This window comes from Poeciliopsis prolifica, unplaced genomic scaffold (genome assembly GCF_027474105.1).
Source record: "Poeciliopsis prolifica strain line A6 unplaced genomic scaffold, Auburn_PproV2 SCAFFOLD261, whole genome shotgun sequence".
In the NCBI taxonomy this organism is placed as follows: Eukaryota; Metazoa; Chordata; class Actinopteri; order Cyprinodontiformes; family Poeciliidae; genus Poeciliopsis; species Poeciliopsis prolifica.
The window spans coordinates 21,696-48,183 of NW_026562636.1; the positions used below are offsets into that span (position 1 = coordinate 21,696).

A 26,488-nucleotide genomic window follows, 5' to 3' on the forward strand; every position below is an offset into this window, starting at 1 on the left:
TTCCATATTTCAGCTCTCCAACAAAAACACCAGCTCCTCTTGCAAGCCCTGAAAACACAGAACCAACCGAGGAGAGGCTCAGCCAATCAGAATCTTGGCAGAGTTCGATTTTTGTGCCAGCTCTTCGAGGATTGGTCCGTGTATTCCTTTGAGGCTGCCGCCCCTGTCCGCTGATTGGCTAGTTTTCCCGGCTCTAGTGAAGTCATTTGAATACGTTTCGCTTTGTGGGGCTCAGTCAACACAGCCCTGCTGGTTCAAATAATTGACTCAAATATCAGGAGCGGAGACACACAATGAAGGAGAGTGCCATGCGGAGACATTGCTGATAGACTTATGTGATCTTTTAGCGATAGTGTCGAAGATTTTGTAGGTAGTTTAGATAGAAATAGCTCTTTTTCGAGTGAAAACGCTTTTATTCGGACTTTGAGCGCCATAAGTAAGAGGTAAGTTTTTTTTTCCTCTTTTGCTTAAGAGTTATGTCTACATTTAGCTGCACCTTAAAGTTTTCACTTGATTTTTTTTCCTTAGACAATGTACTTGCATACATTTTAAAAAATATTAAGCATCACAAAAAGACTGAACAGCCTAAAAACAGCGTGACATCAACACGTTTCTAACAGTTTTTGGTTCTTGGAAAGACAAATGCAAAGCTTAGCCTCTCGAGGTGACAATAATAATAATAATATTGTCCAATTTCTTCCCTGTGGAGTCACTGCATTTGTTGTTGTTATTGTTTACCGCCCATGTGAGTTTATAATTAGGCTGGCAGTCAGAAAGAAGCAAACATTACTCACCCAGCACCTGTGGTTGCACAGCATGGTTTCTCTACAGTCAGCCTCCACTGTTTTTAACTGTGTTATGACTCAGTAAGAAGCTCATAATGTGGAACAGGCGTGTGGTCTGCTTATGGATTTTGAGTGTGTGTGTGTGTGTGTGTGTGCTGTGATGTTTGTGGTGACTGTTTTTTTTTTTTTGTTTTTTTTTAAAGGCTTTATTCCTCCCTTCATTGGCTGTAATCTGGCAGCTGAAAGCATAACTACCATCTCAAATTATTGGTTAACCTTAGTTGCTGTTCCTACAGAAGCGATATGGTCAGATTTGAAAATATTGAAATAAAGTTAGAATGTTCCATGTAGTAATTGGTGAAGTTTTGTGATTTTATGTAATTCACGTTGAAATTAAATAAAGGGAAAGTGTTTTACTTTATTTTATTTACCCTGCCAAAAGTTGCAGAAAAACAGTATAATATACAAAAGTAATGTAAAGTACAGGATTACAGTTTTATATAATGTTTGTTTTTATGTAAAGACTTAAGCAAAAATGAAAATAGAATGAAGTAAATAATACTCCTCAAGTACGTTTTGTGTGGAATATTTGAGCTTTTCTGGCAATGTGCAGAAACAAGTGGGAGAGGGTCTGTGCTGTGTGTGTGGTCCAACCTGTAAACAAAGCTCCGGTCACTCCAGATCCCATTAAAAGAAGTAGGAACGGTACTATGGAAAGTTTCAACAAGCTTTTAAAATCTTTTCTGACAAGCAGTCTAAGGCGTTCCTACAGTCTTGAAAAGTACACAGAAACAAACAGGACAAACAACCATGCACATACATATCTAGGGAGAATTTGGAAAGACCATTGTTTGCAAAGACTAATGTTCTTTCTAACAATTTTTAGGAGCGCTGAATTAGGTTTGAAGACAACAGAAACTGTGTGTGTGAGCTTAGAGGAGATAAAGTCTCGATCCTTTTTATGTCTCTGGGTTAATACTGTACTAGCCCATCAAATAAGCAGCAGGTGTGTTTGTGACACCAACCTGAAACCACAAGCCATCCCTTGCTTCAATGCACTGCTGGAGAACCTGTTTATCCGTGAATCTGGTTTGGGCTCTGGTTCCTTTATCAGATTGTTGTAATGGTCACTGGGTCTGCCTAAAGTGGCTGCAGGATCCCCCTTCTGACCCGCACGCTTCCTCAAGCGTTTGTTTGGACTCTGGGCTGTTTCCTCGTTATTTTAGTAGAGCACTTTTCCCACTATGTGAATGACGTGGGAAAGCTGCATGATGAATTGGCTGTGAGTTACCAGGGCTGTTAAAACAATGTTCAATAACCGTCAAACACACTAATGTGTTAAGTATAAGTAAGTGGTTGATTATGTTGTTCAACTGTCATGAGAAAAATGCTAAAATATGCCTGCTTCTGTGAAGCTCACTTTATTTTGTGTTTGTGTTGTTAGAACTAAAAATGGACCCTTTATTGATTGCTACCAATTTTTGGCTTTGTTTGAGGATAGAACTATCCACTCACAAGTTTCTAACCTTTATTTGATTGTAATTAAACTAGAATTAGTTTACCTATGAACATGCTACTTGATTATGTGTTTTAAAGACAGAAAAAGGTGGGAGTTTTCACTTTATGCATAACAGATTTCATCCATCCATACTGAACTTTGTTTTTTTACATTTACTGTATACTTTTATGTTTGTTTAAAAAGACTGCATTAAAAAAATTTGTCTTTTCAAAATAAGTGGGCTTTTATTAATCAGAAGTTTAATAAAAATATATAAAAAGCCAGGATGTCTATATCCAACCTGCTAATAAAAGAAAAAAAAGGCTGATTTTGATCACTGACTGATTGTTTAGTGCATCAGTTGTTAGAATGAAACCAAAACCTTGGAAGGTTACTCCTGACTTTAACTTTTTAACTTAATTCAACAGAGTTGCAGCAAGTCCGAAACCAAAATCAGGAGTAACAGGAAGAACTTTCTAAACTAGTAAATGTGTGAGTTTTGACCTCTGAATTTTCTTTTGACCTTACAACAAAGATGGTGGCTGAGATCTTTTCTTGGTTTCATTTTCTTCTCTAAAAAGCTTCACTTAGCAGTTTTGTTGGCTCTACTCAGGTCTCATTAGCTCTACGTATGGATCTGTTAGTGGTTGAGAGCATGTATGGGTGTAACCAAAAGTATTTAAATGAAAAGTGATGGTTTTACATGTGCTTGTGCAGCACATGTAAAACCATCACTTGCAATATGGATGACAAAGGATCCATGTGATCTAAGTACGGGTTAACAAGTCTGACTTAGGAATGTCCTTCAGTGTCGAATGCATTCCTTGCTCACACCTCATACCTGTTGTTGTCTTATTGGTGTCAAAGTACGTGAGGTGCAGAGTTCAGCAGAGATAGCAGCTCTCTACATTGGCCTGTTCCACTCTGACAAGCTGTTTTACAGCTCCTCTTATCAGATGCAGGGTGTTTCTTCAGTCCTCGAAACCTCCCAAATGTTCAGTGTGTGTTGACCTATGCTTCATGCTGGACTTCAGACTATAATGAGGTTTCTGTTGTACTAATTAAACTGGATTCTGCTTTCAGATAAGCATCCAGACTTTATAGAGCTGCACAAGTGGTTCAGCGGATGAGAGTTGTTGTTGTTGTTTTATTTGTCTTGGGAATATCTGTGCAAACAGTTTTTTGTTTTTGTTTTTGGTTAGAGTGTACAGTCAATTTGCTTTGAATAAGCATAAGTCAGAATGACTGAGCTAGCCGCAGACAGTTTGCATGCTATTTTTCATGAGTGCAAAGTTTTGCTGTCGGTCAGTGCTGTGTATGCATAAATGTGAAACCTCAAAGTCTGTTTTGTACAATTTTTGGAGTTGCTGCTGTCTGTCCTTGAGGTCCGCGAAACGCTTGAGTCAACATGTTGGTCTGGAGGTACTCCTCTTCCCAAGAGCACACAGACATTTACATTTGCACCTAAATGTGGTCAGAAGATTCTGACTTTCTGGCTCAAACTAAGGTTTACATGTACGACTGATTGAAAAGTGATCCTAGGAGCCAGAGAGTGTGAAAGCTGCTGTGTGTGTCCAATGTGCTCTGATCTCTTCTGATCTCCTCCTGGGTGTCTTTGAATATTTGTTAATGCCATGACAGGAGAGATAATGCCTCTATTGTTGTAGAACCCCCACCATCTCATTGGTCTCAGCAACGCACTGTGCTTGTTTTGAAACCACGCTGAACGTGGAAACCTTAAAGATGGTGCATCAGAAAAAAAAGGTATGCAAAACATTAGGAATACAACAAAAAACACATAACTGTATGAATCAATCAAAACTGACTTCAAAAAGCATGCTAACTATTTTAGATCTTTGTGGAGAGATTTGTTGAGAAATCTTTTGACTAGATGTCGATTTTTAGCTTGAGGATGGCTGACTGACTGTCTGAAACGCTGAATTCCAGTTTGTTTTATATCAGTAAAAACAAAACTCTTTGACATCAATGCAGTTACCTAGAGAAGAAGACTCTTTCAGTATCAATGTGGAAAATTTACTTCTTATGAAAGAGATCAAGAATTCTATCTGATAACAGGAAGGCTGAACAAACCAAAGTGTTGTTGTTTTCAAAATATGTGTGTAAATGGGGCGCACTCTTATTTGGAAATGTTAGAAATTTTTGAGAAATCTCCATCTTCTGCTGCTTAATGCTAACGATGCTAACCAAAAAGATGCTAAAACAGTTGAAAATTTAATTGTTTTGTCTTCATTTTAAGTGTACTCAAATTTTAGTTCAACAGCAAACTTTGTGAGATCGCCTTTGCTTCTAAAATATAAATAACTGATGTGTGACTGTGGCAGGAGTTTATAAGAATACAGAAAAATCAGAATTGTTTTCAGTCAGTATCGACAGATCAAAGATTTACAAAAAATAAAAAAATAAGGTCATCGGAAATTTCCCACAAAACAGTGTTGGTGTGTCGCCAATACTTCAGGAAAAGTTTTCTGAATTTCTGTCTACCCACATCAAACCGACCTACAAGGCTGTAGTTTCAAAGTTTGCAAGCGAGCGAATGCAAACGATCCCCTTTAATATGAAGCTATTTTCCCGATGCCATTTTTAATCCGTCCGAAAAGGAATCCAACCTATGATTTAGAAAGAGTGCAATTTCAGCACCGCAGCTTGAAAGCCACAACAACCCAAAACGGGGTCAACTATTCAGGAAGTGGGTCTGGAAAAAAATCGCCACTGGTTTCAAATTCTGAGACGTGTTACCCCTCTGAAAACATAAACACAGAGCCACAGAGGAAATATCAGCCATTGGACTGTTATCTCAACTTTTAACGTCTTTGACTTTGTTTTTCGGTGAAAACGCTGTGATCTTTCAACCGAGTCAGAAGGTTAACAGCAGGCTGAGATCACAGAACACAAAGTTGGACAGGCCTCCTCAGGCAGGATGCCAGAAGCTGCGGTATCCTTGTGACTGTGTGTGTTTGCATCGCTCCTCCCGTCTTGCATTTGTGTGTAACTTGTGCATACGAGTCTGGATTATACTGGCATCGGGGCAAGGCGCCATGGTGGACGAGGGTGTGTGAGAGAGTGTGTAAGATGTTGGCTGAAACAGACTCCACAGTTGGCGCAGGAATGGACAAACAAAACTCTGCTGGATTCCTGCGGGGTTTTCTGTTTTCTGGCGCATGTATGTGTGTGTGCCAAACGTTCCAGACATATATGCCTGGGATTCATGGACAGTAGCAGGATAAAGATGGCTCCAGTGCAAAAGCACGTTCCACTGGCGATCTGGGATCAGCTTACCGACCTCATGTCCAATTATTTTAACTGTTAAGACAGAAAATCATTGCTGTCCTGAGAGATCATCCATTTGTCATGATGTTTTCCGCCCACATGCTGCACGACTGCCAACAAGTTCACTCCAAGAATGTAGTAAAAGATACAGTGAAATAGGGTGGAGCAGACATTTCTTACAAGCTCATTTGTAAAAATTCCCAACAAATCGACTCGTTGGAGAAACATTTCCAAATAAGATGGATTTATAAACCGCTGACAACACCAAATAACAGAATGAGGAGATCTAAAATTAAGCGATTAGGTGCGATTATCGTCACAGACACTTACTGAGTCTCAGCTTTGAGAGACAGAGTGAGATATTTGAACGCAGTTTAAACATCTACCACATTCCCAGGGAATCAGGTGGATAGGGATACTATAACACCAGGAAATCTACAGTACTGCAGGAGATATAGCTTTGTCTTCATGTTGACTGAAGGATAGTCAGCTGACTACAAAAGTAATGCATTAAATAAAGCTGGATTAAATAATGTGGTGAGAACATGTTATTATAACTCTGCCTTACTGCAATTAAGCCAGTCTTAAACCTAAAAAAGCCCATAATTTAAAACAGCAGCAGTGGCTTTTGAGGAAATGGTTCACCATAAAAAAGAAATATGATGGTTTTGGATAAAAAGGGAATTACTTGATGTAAATTTGCTTCATTCAACACCTCTTAGAAACTTGTCTGGTTCTGCTTATATTGATTATGGATATTTTACACTGAAACAGTGTTTGAAAATGACTGCTAATTATTTTTTTTAAATATACTCCACCCTTCCACCCACAACATATCCACACATTGAAAAAAAAATAGGGTGATGACTTAACACGGCTTCACTATGCAAGGTTAGTTCCCCTTTTTGCTAATGTATCAAAAGTGTGAGAATAATTTTTTTTAAAGTTGATTTTACAACATGGTTCTAAAAACAAAAACTCTCTAAACATATCTAGGGCTGAAAATGCAGATATGAAATTTAAGTTATCATCTTTAATTTAATTTAATTCAATAATTTTTATTTTTTTATAGCTCCATTATACAACAAATGTGACATCAGTGCTCTTTAACCACATGCAGGGTGTTTTCACACCTAATAGCTCGATAAAATCTGCTCAATTGGTGACCAAGATTGCAACATTTGTTCAATTTTCAGCTGGCGTGGTTCTCTTTCACACTGCAGTGTGTCAAGCGAACAAAACCCTTTTAAAAACCCGTTCCTCTCCTTGCCTATGGTGGCGCTGTATCATTGGAGCATTCGCTAGTCCACTTGCATTCTCTTATTAATTCGAACCGTGCCAGAGTCCACTTCTACCAGAGACCGGGGTTTTTAGGCAGGCAGATCAGATTTAGCTTTTTTGGTCCATTTCAGAGTTCGATTCACACTTCCCCAAACAAACCGGACTTTCTAGGCAAACGAACTAGAGGTTGATTACAACAACCTCTAGCTTTAATATGGAAACCCAGCTAACTGAATGGCGATATTTTATCCTGAGCAAGCATGTGGTGAAAGTGGAGAGTAACCCCTGCTTTAGCAGATCCATGCTCAGTGCCCGCCTCTAAAATCTTCATATTTACGTTTCTTCTTTTCTTCTGAAGGTAATCATGCCCCCAACAACCCCTTACGCAGGAAAGTTCAACTCCTGCTCGTCGTACAGCAACAACAACCACGTTCAGCCGCCGAGCCCGTACCACAGCGGCTCTGCTCCGAAACTGTCCAGAGACAACATCTACAACGGTTCCTACTCCCCGACCGAAAACCCTTACGACGTGCCGCAGCCTCACAGTGCGTATCGGACCACCTCCGTCTCCTCTGTGAGTGCCAAGGAGCACCACTACGGCAGCAGCTGTACCATTTCGGAGAACCCGTACTCCTCGCCGCAGCCTTGCAGCCCTCGCCAGCACAGCACTTCCTGTCCGGGCCGAGCGTACCGCCACACGAGCAGCAGCTGCAGCAGTGAGCACTCCTGCCGGAACAACGGGGCTGCGGCGAAAGCTCGGCTCTACGGTCATGGCGTTGCCACCAGCTATGGAGAGATGTGTTACCACGACAACAGCTTGGTTTCGGCTTCCCTTGAGGCGCTGATCCAGCATCTGGTTCCCACTGTGGATTATTACCCGGATGTATGTAGCCGTTCTACTTTTTTAAAGATTGTGCAGTAAATTTTGTAGTAGTTGTAAAAGAATCCTGACTTGTTTGTGCTTCCTGGTCTTCAGAGATCATATGTCTTCACCTTCCTGCTGAGTTCACGCCTCTTCCTGCACCCATATGAGCTCATGACCAGGGTTTGTCACTTGTGTGTGGAGCAGCAGCGATCCGGAGATGCCCTGCTGGATAAGGTGGGTGGACCTCCACACACACACACAAACAATGGCACAGACATGTGCAGGTGTATTTATTTCACACACTGTCACTTTCACTTAGTCCCACACAATTTCACTCCCACTGACAAACTCGCAAATCCAGGAGAATAAAGAAAGAAAGAGATCTCACTGCAGTGCAGCTGAGATTTATGCCAAATCCAGATACCAGGAAGAAGAAGTCATATTCACAAATAACAGATTTTAAATGATTGTCATGACGTCTTTAGACTGACTCTGTGCCGTCTGCAACATGTTCAGATCCGTTTCCGTGAGGTGGCACCGAAACTAGTGCAGCTGCTGACAGAGTGGACGGAAACCTTTCCATACGACTTCAGAGACGACCGCATGATGCGATGCCTGAAGGACATGACACTCCATGTGGCGCGAGGGGATGAGGTAAGCATCCATCAGTCCATCAAACCACCCAACCAACCAACCATCCAGCCATCACACCAACCACTCATTCATCCACCCATCTTGTGTTTCTTCTGTTCATCCAACCATCAATTATTTTATCCATCATCTACTGTAGGAACCACACCTAGATTAGTGTGATTATTTAGTTCATGTGTGTCTTCATGTGTGTCTGTAGTATTCTTGGCGGGCCATGCAGCAGATGACCCAGCGTCTCATCAAGCGCCTGTCTGCCCTCGGTCAGTACGAGGAAGCCGTAGCTGCGCTCAATGCTGCGGCGCAGGAACGTCCGGCTTCTCTGAAGACCAAACAGGCTTCAGCTCAAAGGGCCGACATGCTGAGCGTGTGCGACGATCCTTTCATCCTCGCTCAGCAGCTGACACACATTGAACTGGTAAGAGGTCAGATAACTAAAAGTTAAATAAGAATTAGGTTACTTTTTTTCGGGCAAGGTGCCAGACAGTCACTCTTGTGTTTTATTAGTTTTTAAACACAGCATCATCTTTTACATCATTTTTTCTGACTTTTCTCTGCCTGACGTTTGCCTTTAGGATAGACTGAGCTTCATTGGTCCTGAGGAGTTTATTCAGTCTTTTGCGATGAAGGATCCTCTGGAAAACCACAAGGTAAAGCTGAGAGGAAACATTTCATGTGACTGACCAGCACAAGTTAGTTTCAATTTGAGAAATGGAAGGAAAAGAATATAGATTTGGGTTCATCAAATCAAATCCAGATAAAATATATTAAAAATTGTATTTGAAAGGTGATAAAATGTACTAAAGGTTGGGTATATTTTTGCAAGATATTGAGTCGTGGTCTGCTTCTGACCAAATATTTCACACTAGTGTGATTTCTCATCCAGTCTTGTTAAATTTTCACATATTTTACCCCAGAGAGAGCAGAGCAGTTTCCTTTTGTTTTTAGTTTCAGCATGAGACAACAATAAGTTAGGGCAAGGGCTGCTTTATTCTCAAGAAAGCTGGAAAACACAGCAAAATAACTTGTTTATAATTATCTACATCAAAGTCCCAACCCAGACGAACCACACATTGTTATTTTTGAGCCATTTGATATGATTTTCGATTGTGTTCTGGGCCTGCTTTGAGTGTTGTGGTCATCTCCAGTTTGAGTGTATTTGCCACAGAAACCACATGAAAGAGCCTCGCGGCAGATAGAAGGGGACTTGTTCAGCTTTCGGCTTTATTTTTATCTGAGCTCTTGAAAACGTCTGGAAGAGAACAAAAAGAGCCTTTGCTGCGTGTGTCTCAGTTCATCGGAGAGAAGGATCTTTTCCATGCTGAGAGATCCTAGAAATCAGCTGAAGGGTCGTTCTCAGTCGGTTTGCCGCCGCCGCTGCGCTCCCACCTGCTTTGCTGCAGTTATATAAGAGCCACTTTGCGTAAAAGAGCAGTTGAGTCACTAAAATCTCCTGAGGTGTAGAGAGGGGGAAGTTTGGAGTGGAGTGGGATGCCGGTGTTGCGTAAGCTTTTAGCGGAGCCTCAAACCTCTGGGATTGCATCATCACGGCCGAGTCCGGTTTATTTATACACAGCTTTTATTTGTAAGAGGACCTTTGGAAAACAGGTTTGAAACCACATGTTTAATGGAAAAGCCAGGGCACCCAGAAAGCATATGTGCGTAAAGAGAGACGTGTGTGACGGTGGCAGATTGTGTTGGTGTGAAAAGCCGACAGGATCTATTAAGGAAGAAAGTTATAGAAGAGGAGCAGCTTTCTTTGTCACATTTATGAAAAAAACTTAAGAAATAAGCAGATGTGGCACATCATATGAGATTTATATCACATTAGTCTTTTGTCCTACTACAGAACATGCATCATCCCTTTTGTTACACTTCAGCTGTTAGTTCACAGCAGTTAAAATCTTTTTAATGTTTGAAGGTGACAAATATGTACAAAACTCTAAAAGAATGAAATGAGACAAAAATGAGAAGTTGCTAAAGACCGATGATTGATTTTTTTAAATATATTCAGACATCAAATAATTTGTTATGCATAACATTATGACATTTTGAACATCACACCCAAGGAATCTCTTTTTTTCAAACCCTGCCAACATTAGCTACCAAGCAAATATAAAACAGCAGTGAATGGAAGCAGCTAAAAATCCCACTTCTTTTCTTTTTTGCAATGTAGATACTCTGTAGTTGTTACTCTATATAAAATTAAGTTTTAAAACATAAATCATTGCCAGTAAAGTTAATTTAGTATTTATGCAGGCATTACTTGGTGCGGTTCTGGAAGAGTTTCTTCCTAGTCCTTCTTTAAATGTTTACTAACAGTTAATTGGTTTCATTGCGTCTTTCTCTTCTTCTGTTCCTCCTCCAGGGTTTCTTCCGGAAACGTAAAACCAGTAACCTGGAGGCCTACGTCAACTGGTTCAACAGGCTCAGCTACTTGGTGGCAACAGAAATCTGCATGGTATTTTTCACACAGACAAGCAAATTAGTTGTCAGAGAGCAATGTCTAATTCTTATAGTTGCATAATTTTAATGGGAATAGAAAAATATAAACAACAACAAAAAAAAAACACATATGTTGCCATTTCTAAGGGGTTTAAAAGGTACCAATTGCCAAATCAAACTAAATTCAGCCAAAGCTATACAAAATGTACATATATTTGTCATTTTTAACATAAAAACACTTTTATCTGTAAGGAGTTTGAGGAGCTTTTCACCCAAAGCTTCGGTTCAAATATAATGTAATTTATTTTTATCCAATTAAACGTCAGAATAATTGATTACTGAAATAATTGCTCGTTTCTTCCCTAAGACTCTGGTTAGAAAATGATCCCATCCATGATGTGTTTGACTTTGGCAATTGTGTATTTCTCTTCCTCCAGACATAAACACATAGTGAAAATCAAAAGTATCTGTAACTGGATTACTGATCTATTGATGAAACTTCTGGTTTGTTGGCGTTTGTTCAAACAAACGTTAAAACAATACTGAAACGACTTCTTGAAACTTAAGTAACCAAAACAACTTGACAATGCCTAACGAAGGAAAGTATGTGCACGGAAACATGCTGAAAATGTAAATGTAGATTAAGCTTTTCATATATTTAGAAGCAGATTTTAAATCTTTTTCTTTATGTCTTTTTATTCAGCCACGAAGAAGAAACAAGAAATGTGCTTCATGGCATCGAGTTTTTCATTGATGTGGCTCAGGAGTGTTTCAACATCGGCAACTTTAACTCTCTCATGGCAATCATCAGTGAGTATTTGATCCGTTTTTATTAAGAATCTGTACCAGTGTCCTGTCATTTTTGGTTATTTTTGCTGTAAAATATGCCAAGGAGGAAAAAAAAAAAAAAAATCAGGGGTTACTCCCTTGGTGTCTTTGTAGAGCAGAGCCACTGAATTCACTAAAGCCAACAAATGCAGTGCCAGCTGGAGTTTAGGCTGACTTTAATCAGTTTAGGGAAGTCTAAACTCAGTTAGCGGAGGCCTGGAGCTCTGCAGGCTGCACTTTGTCTCTAAACGCTTTCTCCTGTGTCTCTCAGCTGGGATGAACATGAGTCGTCGCTAGACTGAAGAAAACCTGGAACAAAGTCAACACAGACAAGTTTGAAATCCTGGAGGTCAGAATTATTCACACACACGTCAGCAGTTCACAGATTAGACACTCGTTTTCTGCTCAGCTGTGGTCAGCATGGTTTTGTTGTCTGCTGACGTTCGATGTGTGTGATCTCATCCAGCACCAGATGGACCCGTCTAGTAACTTCAGCAACTACCGCACTGCGCTCCGCGGCGCCACCCAGAGGTCCGAGACCGCACATAGCAGCCAGGAGAAGGTGAGGGAACCCGGAGCGTGCTGCTCATTGAAAAAGAAAAACTTCATTCTTCTACATTTAAACTAACTAAATCTTCTTCCTGCAGATTGTGATTCCATTCTTCAGCCTCCTCATTAAAGACATCTACTTCCTGAATGAAGGCTGCGCCAACAGGCTGTCAAACGGACACATCAACTTTGAGGTCAGTTCAAAGCAGTTTTCAAATAAAAACTGGAGATGTGACTTTCTCATGCAGACCAACAGCCCCCCCTTGTGGAGGAGTTCTTGAATCACACAATCTAGTTTCTAGTGCAAATATAAGACAAAACTAACTTATAAGAAACTTCAGCAAGAAGTAGGAAATTGTTTTAAGACAATTACTTAATATATATGGAAAAAGCTCTTGCTATCAGTAAAATAATCTGCCAGTGAAAGATTTTAACTATAATATGGGAATTTCTTTCTTTCTTATTCATTTTTGAAAACACTTGAGAATTCTGATCATTTGTGTCTGGAGATCTTCAGAATTTGAATCTTTAAAATGTGTGGAAACTGGACAGATTTTCTGGCCTTAGAAACCTTAACAGATGAAAATCGTCATCATTATCGTTTTTTGTGACATTTTTACAGAAACTGTGGGAGCTGGCAAAGCAAGTGAGCGAGTTCCTGGTTTGGCGGCAAGTAATTTGTCCATTCGACAGAGACCGCCGCATTCTTCAGTATCTGGTCACCACGTCCGTTTACACTGAAGACGGTGAGTACAAATTAGAACACTTTCACATCAACTATCAGTTTTGAAAGCCACGGGAAAATGAAATTGAATTTGTGTTATTGTTGCAGAGCTGCACCTGGCCTCCTATGAGAGCGAAGGACCAGAAAACAACATGGAGAAAGACAGCCGCAGATCTCTGAGGTGGGTGCAGGATAATGAGAATTAAATCATATAGGGAAATAAGCCAACATGGAAAAAAATTAACTTGTTCTTTGTTTTATCTTCCAGATCTTCCCTTCTCCTCGAGAAAATCGCTCTTAAGAAGTTTTCTCCACTTGATACTTTCGATTTATATTCCCAAGGCCAAAGTTTACATTTTGGACCTAAGCATGCTCCTGCAGAACAATGGATGCAACTTAATCAACAATAAAGAAGTTCATTTCAATCCTTTGGGACTACAAAGAGTGCCAGTAATTTTACATAAAGAAAAACTTAAGTGCCAGAAACAACTCTGTCGTTAAGCTAGAATTTTTGAAGAAAAAACAAAAAGCATCTAAACATGCTAAAAGGACAACAGGCAAAAATGTGCATGGATTCGTATTCCTAAGTACCAATAAGTGAATGTTCAACAAGTTTACAGCTGCTGAATAAGAATTATGGACAGAAAGAGCCATGATGAATTAATTGTGTCATAAATTAAAGCCTTTTAGTTGCTTGTACACAGTGATGCGGCTGTACCTTCAAGTCATCCATCTCAATTTGGACAGTGAAGTCATGTGATAACTATTATCAGCATTTAAGTAATGTGGCTCCATTTAAAGCTACATTATGTGACAGCTGCATCATGCAAGCAAAATGCAATTGAGTGTGAGTCCCTGTGCTGTGAATCATGGCATTCTGTGACTCCAGCTCATATGAGTCATTGTATTCTTTCTAATCATGTTGTATTTTGTATCAGAAGCTTAAAAAGTGTTTTGTTTTCTTGTACTCACCATGAGTTTCACAATGAGCTTGTTGCAGGTTGGCTGGCTCTGTGATGGTAAGCTTTTACAACACCAGTTCATGTATTATGTCAAAAACAAGTATTTGTTTAGAGTGAAGTGAAAACTGTATGTGTGTATAGAGATGATCCAGCCCCTCTTGTCCCGCTTGTGGATTTGTGAGAGAACCTTTAATATCCAGCTTCGAGTGAAAGTGATGATGCATTTTTCATGTTCTTAAAAGGCACACCGTCTGTGTGTCATTTTGTTATATATTTTTTAAAGAGTCTTGTGCATCTTTTATGTTATCAGGGGGTACTTGTATGAAAGATTTTTTTTTTGTGGAAGAGACATTTTCTCTTTTGAATAAACAGAATATCAATATTTGTTTTCTTTGTTTTTTCTGAGACACACAAACACTTTCACATACATATTTTGTTGCAACACCGTCCATTTAACTATCAAGACGTTTATTTACAATGCACAGAAATTTAGACATTAACTTCTGGAAGTAGGTGTTGGTGATCTTTGGCAAAAATATCAAAAGAAAAAAAAAAAAACTAGACGAGAGTGAAGGTTGATCCACCTCAGCGAGAACGAACTCTGGTGAAGTTGATGCAGCGACCCTAAAAGACAACAGGACGGTGAGTTGTGTTGCTGAAAATGTCCAAGAATAAGTCTTATAAAACACAATTCCATAAGATAATATGTCTTTTATGCATGTTTCTTGTTAAGTCAAACTTTGTAATCACAAGTCAACATATAAAGATCGTCCACAACTCTAAATGGGGACCTACACATTATTGTATTGATTTATTTTAATGTGGTTATGGAAGCAATTTGACAACCTAAATTAGGCTTTCAAATAAAGTCATGATACATATTTGCTAAATTACTTATCTTTTCTATTTTATGATTTGGTTAAATGTATTGTCTGGTTCCATTAATATCTCAAATTTAGGTAGAACTTACAAAAAAAAAAATACCCAAACACAACAAGCAAATAACCAATTCCAACCAACAAATAAGTCAGATTTTCAGGTAAGAGCAAATCTTACAGTGTTTTGGAATTTGACATGGATGATATCAAAAAGCAGGTTTTAGCAGTTTGTCTGAAACTGCTAAATTAATCTTAATAAATAAAAACGTCTAGTCATGTCTGGTTGTTCATCTGAGGTTGGATTTTATTTAATGCCTTGCAAGAACAATATATTACACTGAATTCCAAAGGAGAAACTGCTTTTTTTTTATTATGCTATTAAATCTCAAACTAAAAATCAATGACAAAACCTAATCCTGTTACTCTGGAGAGTGTTTGAGCTCTTTTTTTGATGACAATACATGCAAGCGTTCACTGCTAATTATAGTAAACTAAGTGTACGCAGAGAGTTGTTATTTATCTTTCTGGGTGATAATAACTAAGATTAACTAAATACGTTTTATCAAATCAAATATGTTTATCTATTTTAAAAGAAAATGTATCTGTGAAAACCTATTTTGAAAAAAATATTTCTGCTCTTTTAAAGAACCTAAAAATAATAATCTATAACTCATAATGATCAGATTCATTTGTATTTGGGTCGTAGTAGTGAAGAATTGAAGCTGCTCCTTACCTTGTCCTGAGGTGTTGGCCTCATGACTGCCACTCTGTCATACTGCCTTCTCAGTAATGCCATCAGTGCATCAATACCCCTGAAGAGGACATCAACATGTCACTTTTTATGAAGAAAATTTGCATTAAATTGACTACATACAGTATAATTTATTTTAGAGACCGTATGGATAAGTTGTCTCACCTTGATGGGAGTGTACCATTTGGTTTGGGTCGGGGAGCTGTAAACAGGTGGAGGTCTTGGCGGGGGCCGAGGAATGATGGGTTCCTCCACTTCCTCTGGCATAGTGACTGTAGCGTTTTTGGCTTTTTCCAAACGCGACCCTTCCTCTGTGGATCCCTTCTCTCCCCATCTCACCTACAGGAAGTGGGCGCACGCAAACTTTACAAAAATTAAATTCTGGAAAGGTTTTCCGGGTCACACTCTAAAATGTTCACCTCCATGCGTCTGATTCCTCCAGGACCTCTGCCTCCATAGTACGAAGCATCTACTGTAGGCCACTTGTGTTTGGGCAGAGGATCCTCTTCTGGTTCCTGAGTGAAAAAACATCAAAATATACTTTACAATAAAATTAGGGAGTAAAAAATATACACAAATTTATGCCTCCAAATTTGGACTTCTATATTTACTTTTTTTTTTATAGACACTGTGACATGTTAGTCAGTCTAACTTAATCTCCACCATGTATGACAGAAATATAAGGAATTCAGTTTTCTCACTCGAGCTCAACAAATGAACCCTGCCAAAGCATTTCTCTGTCAGCCTCCCAAGCTCCACCGACGCTCCTTCTGCGTTCACCCAAATTTAGATCTTCTCTCAACCACCTCTGCCAAGATGACAGCGTGAGGTATAGTGCCCCAAAACATGGAGGTTCTTCAGAAAAGACTTTTTTCACTTAAAAAACAGGAGGCGGTGGAGGAGGACGAGAGGGAGGAGGGTCCCTGATGACCTGTGTGAAAACAATATCCAACATTTTCAACAGTCGTTTAAAAAAAATGAGAATTTCAAATGTCAACATTCAGCCTCCTTCTTACATGTAGTTATAAAATGCTCTTTAGGGAAACGGGGTGTTGTGTGGTTGGTATTTTACAAAACAAAAGCCTGATAAACAACAGAATATGGAAATAAAAGAAACAAAAACTTACCACAGTGCAGCAGAGAGGCCAGAACCACCAGAATAAACCAAGAGCCAGTAACAGTAACAAAGCCAGCAGCAACCACAGCACCCAGATCCCGTCTGACTGCAGCAGACAAGGCACAAAATGTGTGATCCCCACTAACTGTGCACATATGATTATTCATATATGAAACATAAAATAAAAACAGCAGTGCTGCCTCCATCCTCTCTCAGATTTTTCTCCTACACCAACAGAAAGGTTGTTTTGTTTAGCACAACAGAGTTCAAATTGATACCCACGCATGAGGTGGCGTATATGGCGATGGGAGCGGAGATGTATGACTGTCCATTGTTCAGGCTAATCAGCACTTCAACTGATCTGTAATCAACAAACAGAGGCATCAGAAAAAGAAGAAGACACGTTATTCCAACAGCATCTCCCAGGAAAACATTCTTTGTTGGTTGGAGTTGTTTGCAGACTTACTGTCCAACCTCGTGCAGACGAGGAGCTGGACACAGCAGATATCCGCCTTGGACAACCGTCGGCTTCTCATCTGAGAGGAAAAACACAGAAACAGAATAAATCCAACATAAGGGCACGTTGTGTAAAGCTGGAGATATTGTACACTAATTACATGCAGTGTTTGTTATTTTGACATTTAACTTTAGAGGTAAAATCATTTTATAAACTTAAGTGTCTTTGTTAGATTTTCTGTTTAAGTTGATTTTTATACAAAACACAGGGAAGTTGGGAGTTAAGTAAACACTTTTGCTAACAGCAGCAGCTCAACAGGAATCACATGCTGTGTTTGCTCGTCCTCTCAGTGACACTGACCTCAGCACAGCTCATGCCATCGATCTGCTAATAGACTAATGGGCAGAGAGCATCTCTTCCCTCCCTGTGCTCAACCTCATAATGTCTCCTCTGTTCTCTTGCCACAACTGATAAAAGGCAACTACTGTTTGTTTCTCACTGCCATGACTCCCGATTTTCCATTGCAACTCAGACATCTGCACACTGTTCCAAGTGGCACTTGATGGTTTTTCCCAGTGAGCAGTCTGGCGTCGTGTGGATTGGTGCAAACAGATTCCTTCGGATGGTTTACAGCAGTAGCAACAAGTGACAGTTTTTAATTGTAGTTGGAAACCGTGAACAGGCGTGAGATGTCATGAGTGTGTCATTTACGGTAAGTCACGTGATTGGCAGTGAGAGAGCAGAGAAGGTTGTCGATCCTCTTGGTTCCGCTGAATCCGGTCCCCTTTAAAACTACGTTGAAAGACTCTGGAAGAAAATAAAACGGGAATGACAAGAACGCTAAAGTGACTTTTTAATGCAGTATCCTCCACAACAAGTCTTTAAACAGTGTATGTCAGCTTTTATTGTCAAAATGTCAAATTTGCCTAATCTTGAATTTCAGCAAATTCATTCAGTGCAGAGAATAAAAATCTAAAACTAAGTGAAGTTTGTGTATCAGGCCCACAGCATCGCAGATTCTCCACCATAATTTTCCACATTTTCATCCTTTTTTTTTTTTTTTGGACCAGATGCAGCTTCAGTGTTTGGAGAGCTGAACAGAAGCTCCAGTTCCAGTTAAAGTCCCAATAAAATTTACAAAACTCTATTCTGTTTAAACCGCACAGCCAAAAACATTTGGTCAGATTCCTATTTAGTTTGATCTTGCAGCAAAAAAGAGAGTCGCACAAAAGACAAAAAAATGCATAAAATAATGAAAAAGAACATTAAAAAAGTACCACAAAATTATTTTCAACCTCATATGTTTATATCCAAATTGACAAGCTCTAAATGTGAAATACAGAGTAGCTTCAAATCCCATGTTCAGATCTGCTGAGAATATAATAAAAATTTTTTATTATCTTAAATTGATTTAATCAGACCTGATGTAACATATGCTACCATCAGATGGCAGCTCAAGCTTCATTTGATTCTTTTATATGATGCCAAATAAAACAGACTTGACTACAGAATCACTGGCAATAACAAATGCTTTTTCAGCCATCTGGAAGTTTCTTCAACCTGCCATTCTTCTGCTTTTAACACACTTTAGTCTTCGCAGTCGTAGTTATTCTAGGAATTTCTGACAGATCTTCGATTTCTGAAGCGGATGGAGAGGAAAACATCAAAGCAGATCAAAACAATGAGCACTTCCAGCAGTTTTTTCTCAAAACCTTCACCTTCTAGTTTCTCCAAAATATTCTAAACTGAATTAAAGTCTGCAAAGGCTTGTTGGCTTAAAACAATCAGAACATCGGCTTAAAACAATTTCTGTCATTCTGAAAACATCCCTGAGTTTGTACTTATTCAGAGCAAGATAGGACCCCCCTGTGTTTATCTGTAGGTGGAGTTTTCCTCTTCCTCATGGCATCATTTAGTTATACATAAACACATGCTCACGTTTCTACAGAGCTGCATTTTGGTTCCCTTTGTCTGTAGAAGATTATAATATAGAAATTGAGCAAAACTGAAAGTCATAAGAAAATATCAGATGATGTATAACATCATAATTTGGGGGTGGGACCAAATATGAGTGATAGACAATTAAAAAATGCACATTTTTATTTTAAAAAAAAATCTAAAAAAACAGATGTTGCAACTTGTATTTGTCTTACAGTGTCAAAAGAAAGGATCCAGGCCACATTTTGTTCTTTCTACATTTTGTAACAGGGTTTTTGTAAAACTGATTTGAATCAAGTTTTCTTGAAATAAAATCTGCTCATTATAAACAGTCATAAAATATTTGTATACAATTTTTTAAAATTAAAATATGTAAGGATTATACATATATAAAGATTCAAACCCTTTTCTATTTCAGTCAAAACTGAGCTCAGCCACTTCCACTGATTACATACTGCAACTTGATTGGAGCTTCCTGTGGTAAATTCAGCTGACTGAAGAATTGAGTAAGCCATTTTTATAAAGTCTCTGCAGATGTATAAAACTAGATCGTGTCAATACACAAATCTGGGCGAGGGAAGAAGGGAACCAGTAAGAGATGTCCAACTACTATAATGTTCATTAGGTGGAGATCTGATCTTCCCCTGCAGATCTGAAACCCACCCAGGAGATTTTCCCTTGCTGATGCATTCCAACAATCAGGCCTATAATTTATCTTCCAGCATGATGATGAACCAAAACACACAGCCAAGATAACGAAAGGAGAAGTTTCAGGAGCAGACTGTGAACGTCTTCGCGTTTAAATCAAACATATCTGGACAGATGTGAGTAGAAAACAACCCAAACAAGCGCCAACCTCATACCGACACACCCAAGAAGACTGGAGCACGTGATGACGTCTCAAAGGTACTTCAGTGAAATATTAAGCCAATTAGAGGAGAAACGAATGTAACATGACTGAATCAACTCTCATGTTTGGTCTGTGGTCAGGGAACAACATCTTCAGATGTTCAGTGACCTGCAGCTTTTGGAATGACACTCCATGGCCAAAAGCAAAGAACAGTCAAACATTTTGATTACACAAGTTCGTCTTAGCAACACATCGCTGAGTAGAATGTAAAACACACCAGCAAGTTAGCCGCGCCCTATCCAACTTCAGGATGAATCATCCAGTAAAAAAATGTACAAATATATCTAAAAATGTATAAAGGCCTGTTGCATTAAGCAGTTAACTAATTAATCACATGGTAAGTTATTATTAGCTCAATAATTTCCATTCTCGTGATTGGTATTTTTTAAAAGGTAATTTTATTTACACAAACATCGTTATCCATTTTATTTCTGGTTTCTGTTGGACGTGGTTTTTATTTCCGTTTTATTTGTTGTTTTTGGTTGCGTCTTATTTTGGTTATTTCAATGTCAATTTGAATGGTTCTTTACAAAGTTAAAGTTTATTGGTTTTAGATGGGCAAACTTCCATTATCATGCCATTAAAAACATATTACTTGGAAATTGTCTTAAAACAACAAGGCTATTGATTATCGTTATCATTTCTGTGAAAATTTATTGTCTAGTAAAATTTGTTATCATGACAGAGCAATAAATAGCAAAAACAAAAAGGTTATTCCATACTAACACAGTCATGAACAATTATTTGACTTTTTGGGACAACCTGACAGACAGAACAAACAAAACAAACCTACCGTTCACACAGACGCTGGACGGCTCTATTGTGAACACGTCACTGCACGACTGTTTCAGGACCTGCGAGGCACAAAGACGATACCAGACAAGACTAACATGCTGTTTGCACAATTTGTGCAGATTTTTGGATCAAATTTTGCAACACAAACTTACCGTGTTGACAATGTCTTTGAGGGCATGAAATCCAGAAAGAACCGGAAACACTTGTTCTGTGCCGTCAGCTATCTCTGCAAGCTGTGACCAAAGTAGAAAATGTTCACTATTCAGGTTTATTTGTACAGCACATTAAAGAAAGAAGGAGCTTAAAAGTGTTTATATCATAGAACTACAAGGAGCCAGTGTATGGGTTAGAGTAATGGGTTATGGGCTCTGTCTTTTACAAATAAAAATCTGAAAAGGGCAATTTATATTTATAATTAGCTCTGTGGACTCTGATCCTCATAAGTAACATCCAGACCACTTAGTTGCATTGAGAAATTACATAAAAACAACCCAACATTTGAATATTTTAATCCAAGTCATGAAGCCCGAGGTAACCCTGGAAGAGCTGCAGAGATGCACAGCAGAGGACTGACTATCTGCTAGTCAGTCCTCTGCAAATCAAGCCTTCATTGGAGACTTGACATGCAAGAAAAAAATCCATAAGAAGCCCAGTTTTCAATTTGCCACGAGCCATTTAGGGAACATTAAAATGTAGAGGAAAGTGCTCTGGTTTAAATTTGTGGTGGAAAGCTAACACTGCACCATGGAAACCAAATAGCCCTCATGGATTATGCCATGGTGACGCTTTTCTACATCAGAGAGAGGAAAGGTTATCAGATTATCATCCAGAGTTGAAGTGGATGGTATTTCTGAAGAAAAAAGGACCTGCTGAAAGTTGACTGTCAGGATTTTAAGTCCAAAGGGAATGAAGACATTTGGAGGGGCTTTGAAGTGAAGCTCTGCAAGTTCATCCAGACGCCTTTCAGGGAGGTCTTTGCCCTGTGATGATGCGATGCTCTTTGCTTCAGCAACATTTAAGGAGGGCAAGTCTGTGCCTGAGAGATGAAAGCTCTGGACAGCTGTCTGCAGCCTTTAGCTAATGATAGCAAAGCAGGAAGTTTCTCTGGCATTATATCATTAGAGAATGATGTAATTGCTTCCTCTGTAGGCCAGTGAGAGCTGTGGGTCTGAAACTGAAACGCTCGAACTGAAGACTTCAAGGGACATTTAGGGGGACGAGCATCTTAGCATTATATTATTTTTCACACAGATTGATAGCACCATTGATGCTGACACAACTCAAAGATACACAACAAGATACAATAATGCAGTATATCATTTCTCCAATGTAATTACAGAGTTTTCCTTTTCCTTCCAAATCTCATTAGGAGTAATGAGACACTGCAGTCTGTGGAAAAGACCACATGTCACAGCAGAGGAGTGATTCTCAATCACTGTGGGGTTTTAATGTATGTGGCTTTATTCCCCATAGGCTCTTACAGTCAACAAAGGATATTTCTGTTTGTCTTGCTCAGACATGAGGACGCATTCTTAAAATTGCCCATCAGCTTCTCTCAGATCAGTCAAAATCTCCTGAACCAGGATCTCCGAACACCTGCCAGCTGCATTCTGTTCACGTCCCGGAAAGATTCGGTTGACAGACAAAACAACAGTGTCAAGGCTGGTTACTGGGACAGAAACAACAGGGTTTTCTTTGAGTCCTTACAGTCTAACCAGACCGAAAGGCAGATAAAAAGTCAATATTTAAACAAGCTGCTTCTCTCTCACGGGTTCTAGATGGCTTCATGTGAGTGAATAGTAAAAGAAGAGAGGTACCTCCTACCTGTTTGTGATCAAAGCCCATGACCCCGACACAGTACACTCTGGCTCCAAATCCTCTGGCTTTGTCAGCCTGGGAATCACAACACAGAAACGGAAATTCTGCTTCAAACAACACTGGCCCACAGTTTACGAGATCAGAGCAGATGAAAGCTGCTAAAAAAGGTAATTGGGGCAAAGTAATTCAAATTAAAGCCTCAGTTCAGGCAGATGTCAGCCTGAACTGAGCCTTAAAAATAATCCTGTTTTGGTCAAATTTGATTAAGTTATTTTCCAGCAATGTTTCTCATTGGTTTCTACATAAATATAGTCCAGTTGGAAAAACATGAAGTGGGGATTATTTCAAACCTTGCCCACACCCACATCCTCTACTATTAGATTTATTTTCAGCAGCTTGTGTTTCTGTATGCATGTGAGTGTGTGTATGTGCGTGTGTGTGTATGTGTGTATGTGTGTTTTACCTCCTTCACACTCATTTCATACAGGTAGATATCCAGCTTGCCATCAGTCAGAACAATGATGATACTGGATGACAGTGAAGTTTGGGTCTTCATCTGTTCCGACACCTAACAGGTGAAATATTTCATTCATTTATCTGAGTCATTATTAACCAGGTGCAACAAGGAGTTCAAAAGATTACTAAATGATTTTTAACTTTTGGTAATCGTATTCAGGTCAGTGAGAAAGCCCCAGCATGTCAGAACAGTTCTTAGGAAGAGCCATGTATGGGGATCAGGAATGTCAGTATAAGAACAAGTTCATTTGGTTTGATGCCACTTTGCTACAGTCTGGAAGAAGACCCAAGCTGTCACCTTTAAGTGAATGACAAAATGTAAGCAGTTCATAAGAAACATGTTCAGGAGAGTCTTGGCTTTCAAAACTAGGAACATTGGACTAACTCTGCACAAGCCAAGTCTTTGTCACAGAAGTAAACGGAACGGTGTTGGAGATTTCCTCCCATTTCTTTAACTTAACTCAATAGAAACCTTTAACTCCATTGGATATACTTGTATAGGCCAATAAACCAAATCACATATCCAAATCCTTTTGGTAATAGTTGTAATGGACCCAACTATGTCAAGTTTTTTGGAATTGCTTGGCCAAATCCCAGCCTCACTCCTACTGTGGACTGTGCTCAAATGCCAGATCTGTTCCAGGAAAACAATTATTTTTAATTGGACAGAATTATCGCAGAAGCTTATTGAGGGCTATACAAAGTGAGTGATTGAAATGCAACTTGCTATGGAACACACCAAATAAAATATATAGCATTGTTGAGGTCATATGTATTCCTATGACCAAACAAAATAGTTTTATGAGATTATGATTAAGCACTGAGGCTCAGCTTACCGCCTTCAAGCCTTCGTGCATGTATGTTTCACCAGAAGGTTTGATTTGCTTCAGCTCGTTTAGACCCTCCTCTATTTTAGACCTGTTGGAGCAAATCACAAAACAACATGAGTTTGAGAAAAATGTACATTTCTGTGCATTGTTAGAAAATAAAAGATGAATTGTAAAACAGAGCAAAAAAGAGCTGACAACCCACCTCTCTCCTGTCAGAGGGAGTATTACATATGCATTGGACGAAAAGACGATGTAGGAGACCCTCATCCTGGGGCTGAAGCACATCACATTGTCACGCATTATTAAACATAGAATGTGTTTAACGTTTCCCGAAAACTTGAGCTAAAGAATTAACTGCTGCTCTTTCTGCTGCATTTGCTTTTTAATGCCTTTTAAGTGGGGTCAGAACGAGATTTAACATCTGTTGGACGCCAACGTCCAGCTTTACCCACCCTGCTATTAGAACTAAAGATACCACACACCATTACCCAGAGGAGTTTTGGAGCAGTTGTTGGCTTTGTGTGATGTCTGCAACCTCAAATAGCCATGCCCTACTTCTCTTACCCTTTTTTGTTGGAGTGTATTTAAAGACTAGCCACTACTTAAATAGTTTTGGTTTGCTCCGTGTTAACGTCTGTTTCTGAATGCGTGACTCGTAAAAGTTTGTTTTTTTGAATCTGCAGGAGAAGGATATTTGTTTCTCCCTCGATAGTAAAAAGAGGAGGAATAATGTGCAAAACCTTTATTTGGATTACCTGACAAACCTGCTGGTGAGTTGCTCCACAAAGCCATAGATCTCGTTCCAGTGTTTAGAAACACTACCTGACCTGTAAAAACAGAAAAGTAAAAAAAAAAAAAAAAAAAAAAAAAAAACACTTTAAATGTTGAACATTGTGTAACAAACCTGAATTTATTTTGGATTTTATGTGACAGATCAACAGCTGCCCACAAGTCATTTTGGGTAAACACAGTTGTGTTTTGTCCATGCAAAATTTTGTGAGTGCAAGAAAATTATCTTTGCACAACACAATGAAAACACAATATGGTTTGATGGAGGTTGAATGCAAGCAAATCTTGACCGAAACCCTGTCAGCGGAAGAAAAAATAGATTGAGACTAGGGTGGAAGTTCACCTTCCTTCAGGACAAAAACCCTGACAACATGTTATGAGTTAGAACGGCCCGGTCAAAGTTCAACTGAAAATGTGATGCAAGATTTCACATGAGAAGAAAGCAAGTTTTAACACAGTAAAAACTAAACTAGGAGAATTAGGAGCAGCTGTGGTGATGCCTCCATAAGTCAGAGATTAGAACAGCAGCTATGTTTTATTTGCAACGTAACTAAAAATATGCACATATTGCAAAAATATTAAGACATTATGAAAAATAATATATGATGAAAATGAATAAACTAAGTCCGGGTCAGGGGTGTTTAATACATGAAGAGGAGTGTTTTGCATTTGGTAGGACAAGGGAAGCCAAACACAGCCATACATGGACAAAACTGAGATAAAGGCATCCTCTGCTGTAGAAACTAACACTATTTCAACTAACAGCACACAATAGGCCGCCATAACTCACCTGTCCAAAACAAAATAAATATCAAACGCTCCATCGCAGGACGCCTTTTCCTCAGGGAGCGTTGGACTCGTGGAGTAAACGCGCAGAACCAGCAGCAGGATTTGGCACCGCGTCCACATCCGATCCATGGTCCATTTGTTACATATCAGCACCCGGTTGATTCAAGGGAGGATTAAAGAAATGAGTCGCTGCTGTTAGCCTGGGGTCTGGCCGGCTGCTCACATGTCGCTGTTTTGGCGATGCCGCGCAGCGCAGCGGCGATGTCAGTCAGCAGAGCAGCAGCAGAGCAGAGAGGGGCGGGGCTGGCGCGCGCAGGCAGCTGCAGGCACCGCCGTCAAAACTCCCAGGATGAAAACAAAGGACTTCCTGGTGACTTCCGGTCAGGATTCAAGAACCTCCCCAAACTCAGGTTTTTATTTAAGAAAAAGAAATACCAATAAATTCGAGTTGATAATCGGCACATTTGCCGAGTCTTGTTTAAGTTGTTACTTATTTGAAAGTAAAAAGTTCATATGCAAATAGTTTTGGAATAAGTGTTGCACAGTGTCTGACTTATACTGGCACAGTGACATACTCCAAATCCATGTGAGTATGTTTCTCTCTGTGGACAATAATCCAAAGTTGAGAATGAATTGAGATCTGTCAACTAGTGGTGCCTTAAAATAAATATAACAAAATCATTTTTTATGGTTTCTTTTTTACCTTTTCAAATGGCAAACCAGTCGTCCCATTTGTTTGTTTATTTCAATCATTTAGATTTTAAAAATGTCACATGCTGATATATAAACAAACGTTTAAAATGAAAAGGAGCAGTTTGAAGGAAAAACAAAAATCTTATATAGACCCCTTCTTTCAAGGTCACCATAAGCAACAAAGCATCAATCAACTATCTAGCTTTCATCACAAAACAGGAAATGCATGTAATAATAATAATAATAATAATAATAATAATAGTAAAGAAAACAAGATATGTTTTTGTAATTCTACAACACTCCACTGAGTCAATATTGATAGAATATATCTTAT

The 26,488-nt window shown here is 39.2% G+C and overlaps 1 protein-coding gene and 1 pseudogene across 1 annotated transcript; one reads left to right on the plus strand and one right to left on the minus strand.

Moving 5' to 3' along the window:
• The first annotated feature begins 272 nt into the window (after positions 1–272).
• On the plus strand, positions 273–13,321 carry LOC129357608 (ras-GEF domain-containing family member 1B-B-like). Its single transcript, XM_055026706.1, is given in 15 exon segments — positions 273–443; positions 7,211–7,735; positions 7,829–7,951; positions 8,234–8,371; positions 8,568–8,783; positions 8,941–9,015; positions 10,734–10,845; positions 11,525–11,620; positions 11,910–11,925; positions 11,927–11,987; positions 12,105–12,200; positions 12,286–12,381; positions 12,810–12,933; positions 13,020–13,092; positions 13,180–13,321. Coding segments are annotated over 14 exon segments (1,887 nt in total). The 5' UTR covers positions 273–443; positions 7,211–7,216.
• A 999-nt stretch (positions 13,322–14,320) lies between these two features.
• Positions 14,321–25,752, minus strand: LOC129357607 (anthrax toxin receptor 2-like; annotated as a pseudogene).
• Between the last annotated feature and the right edge of the window lie 736 nt (positions 25,753–26,488).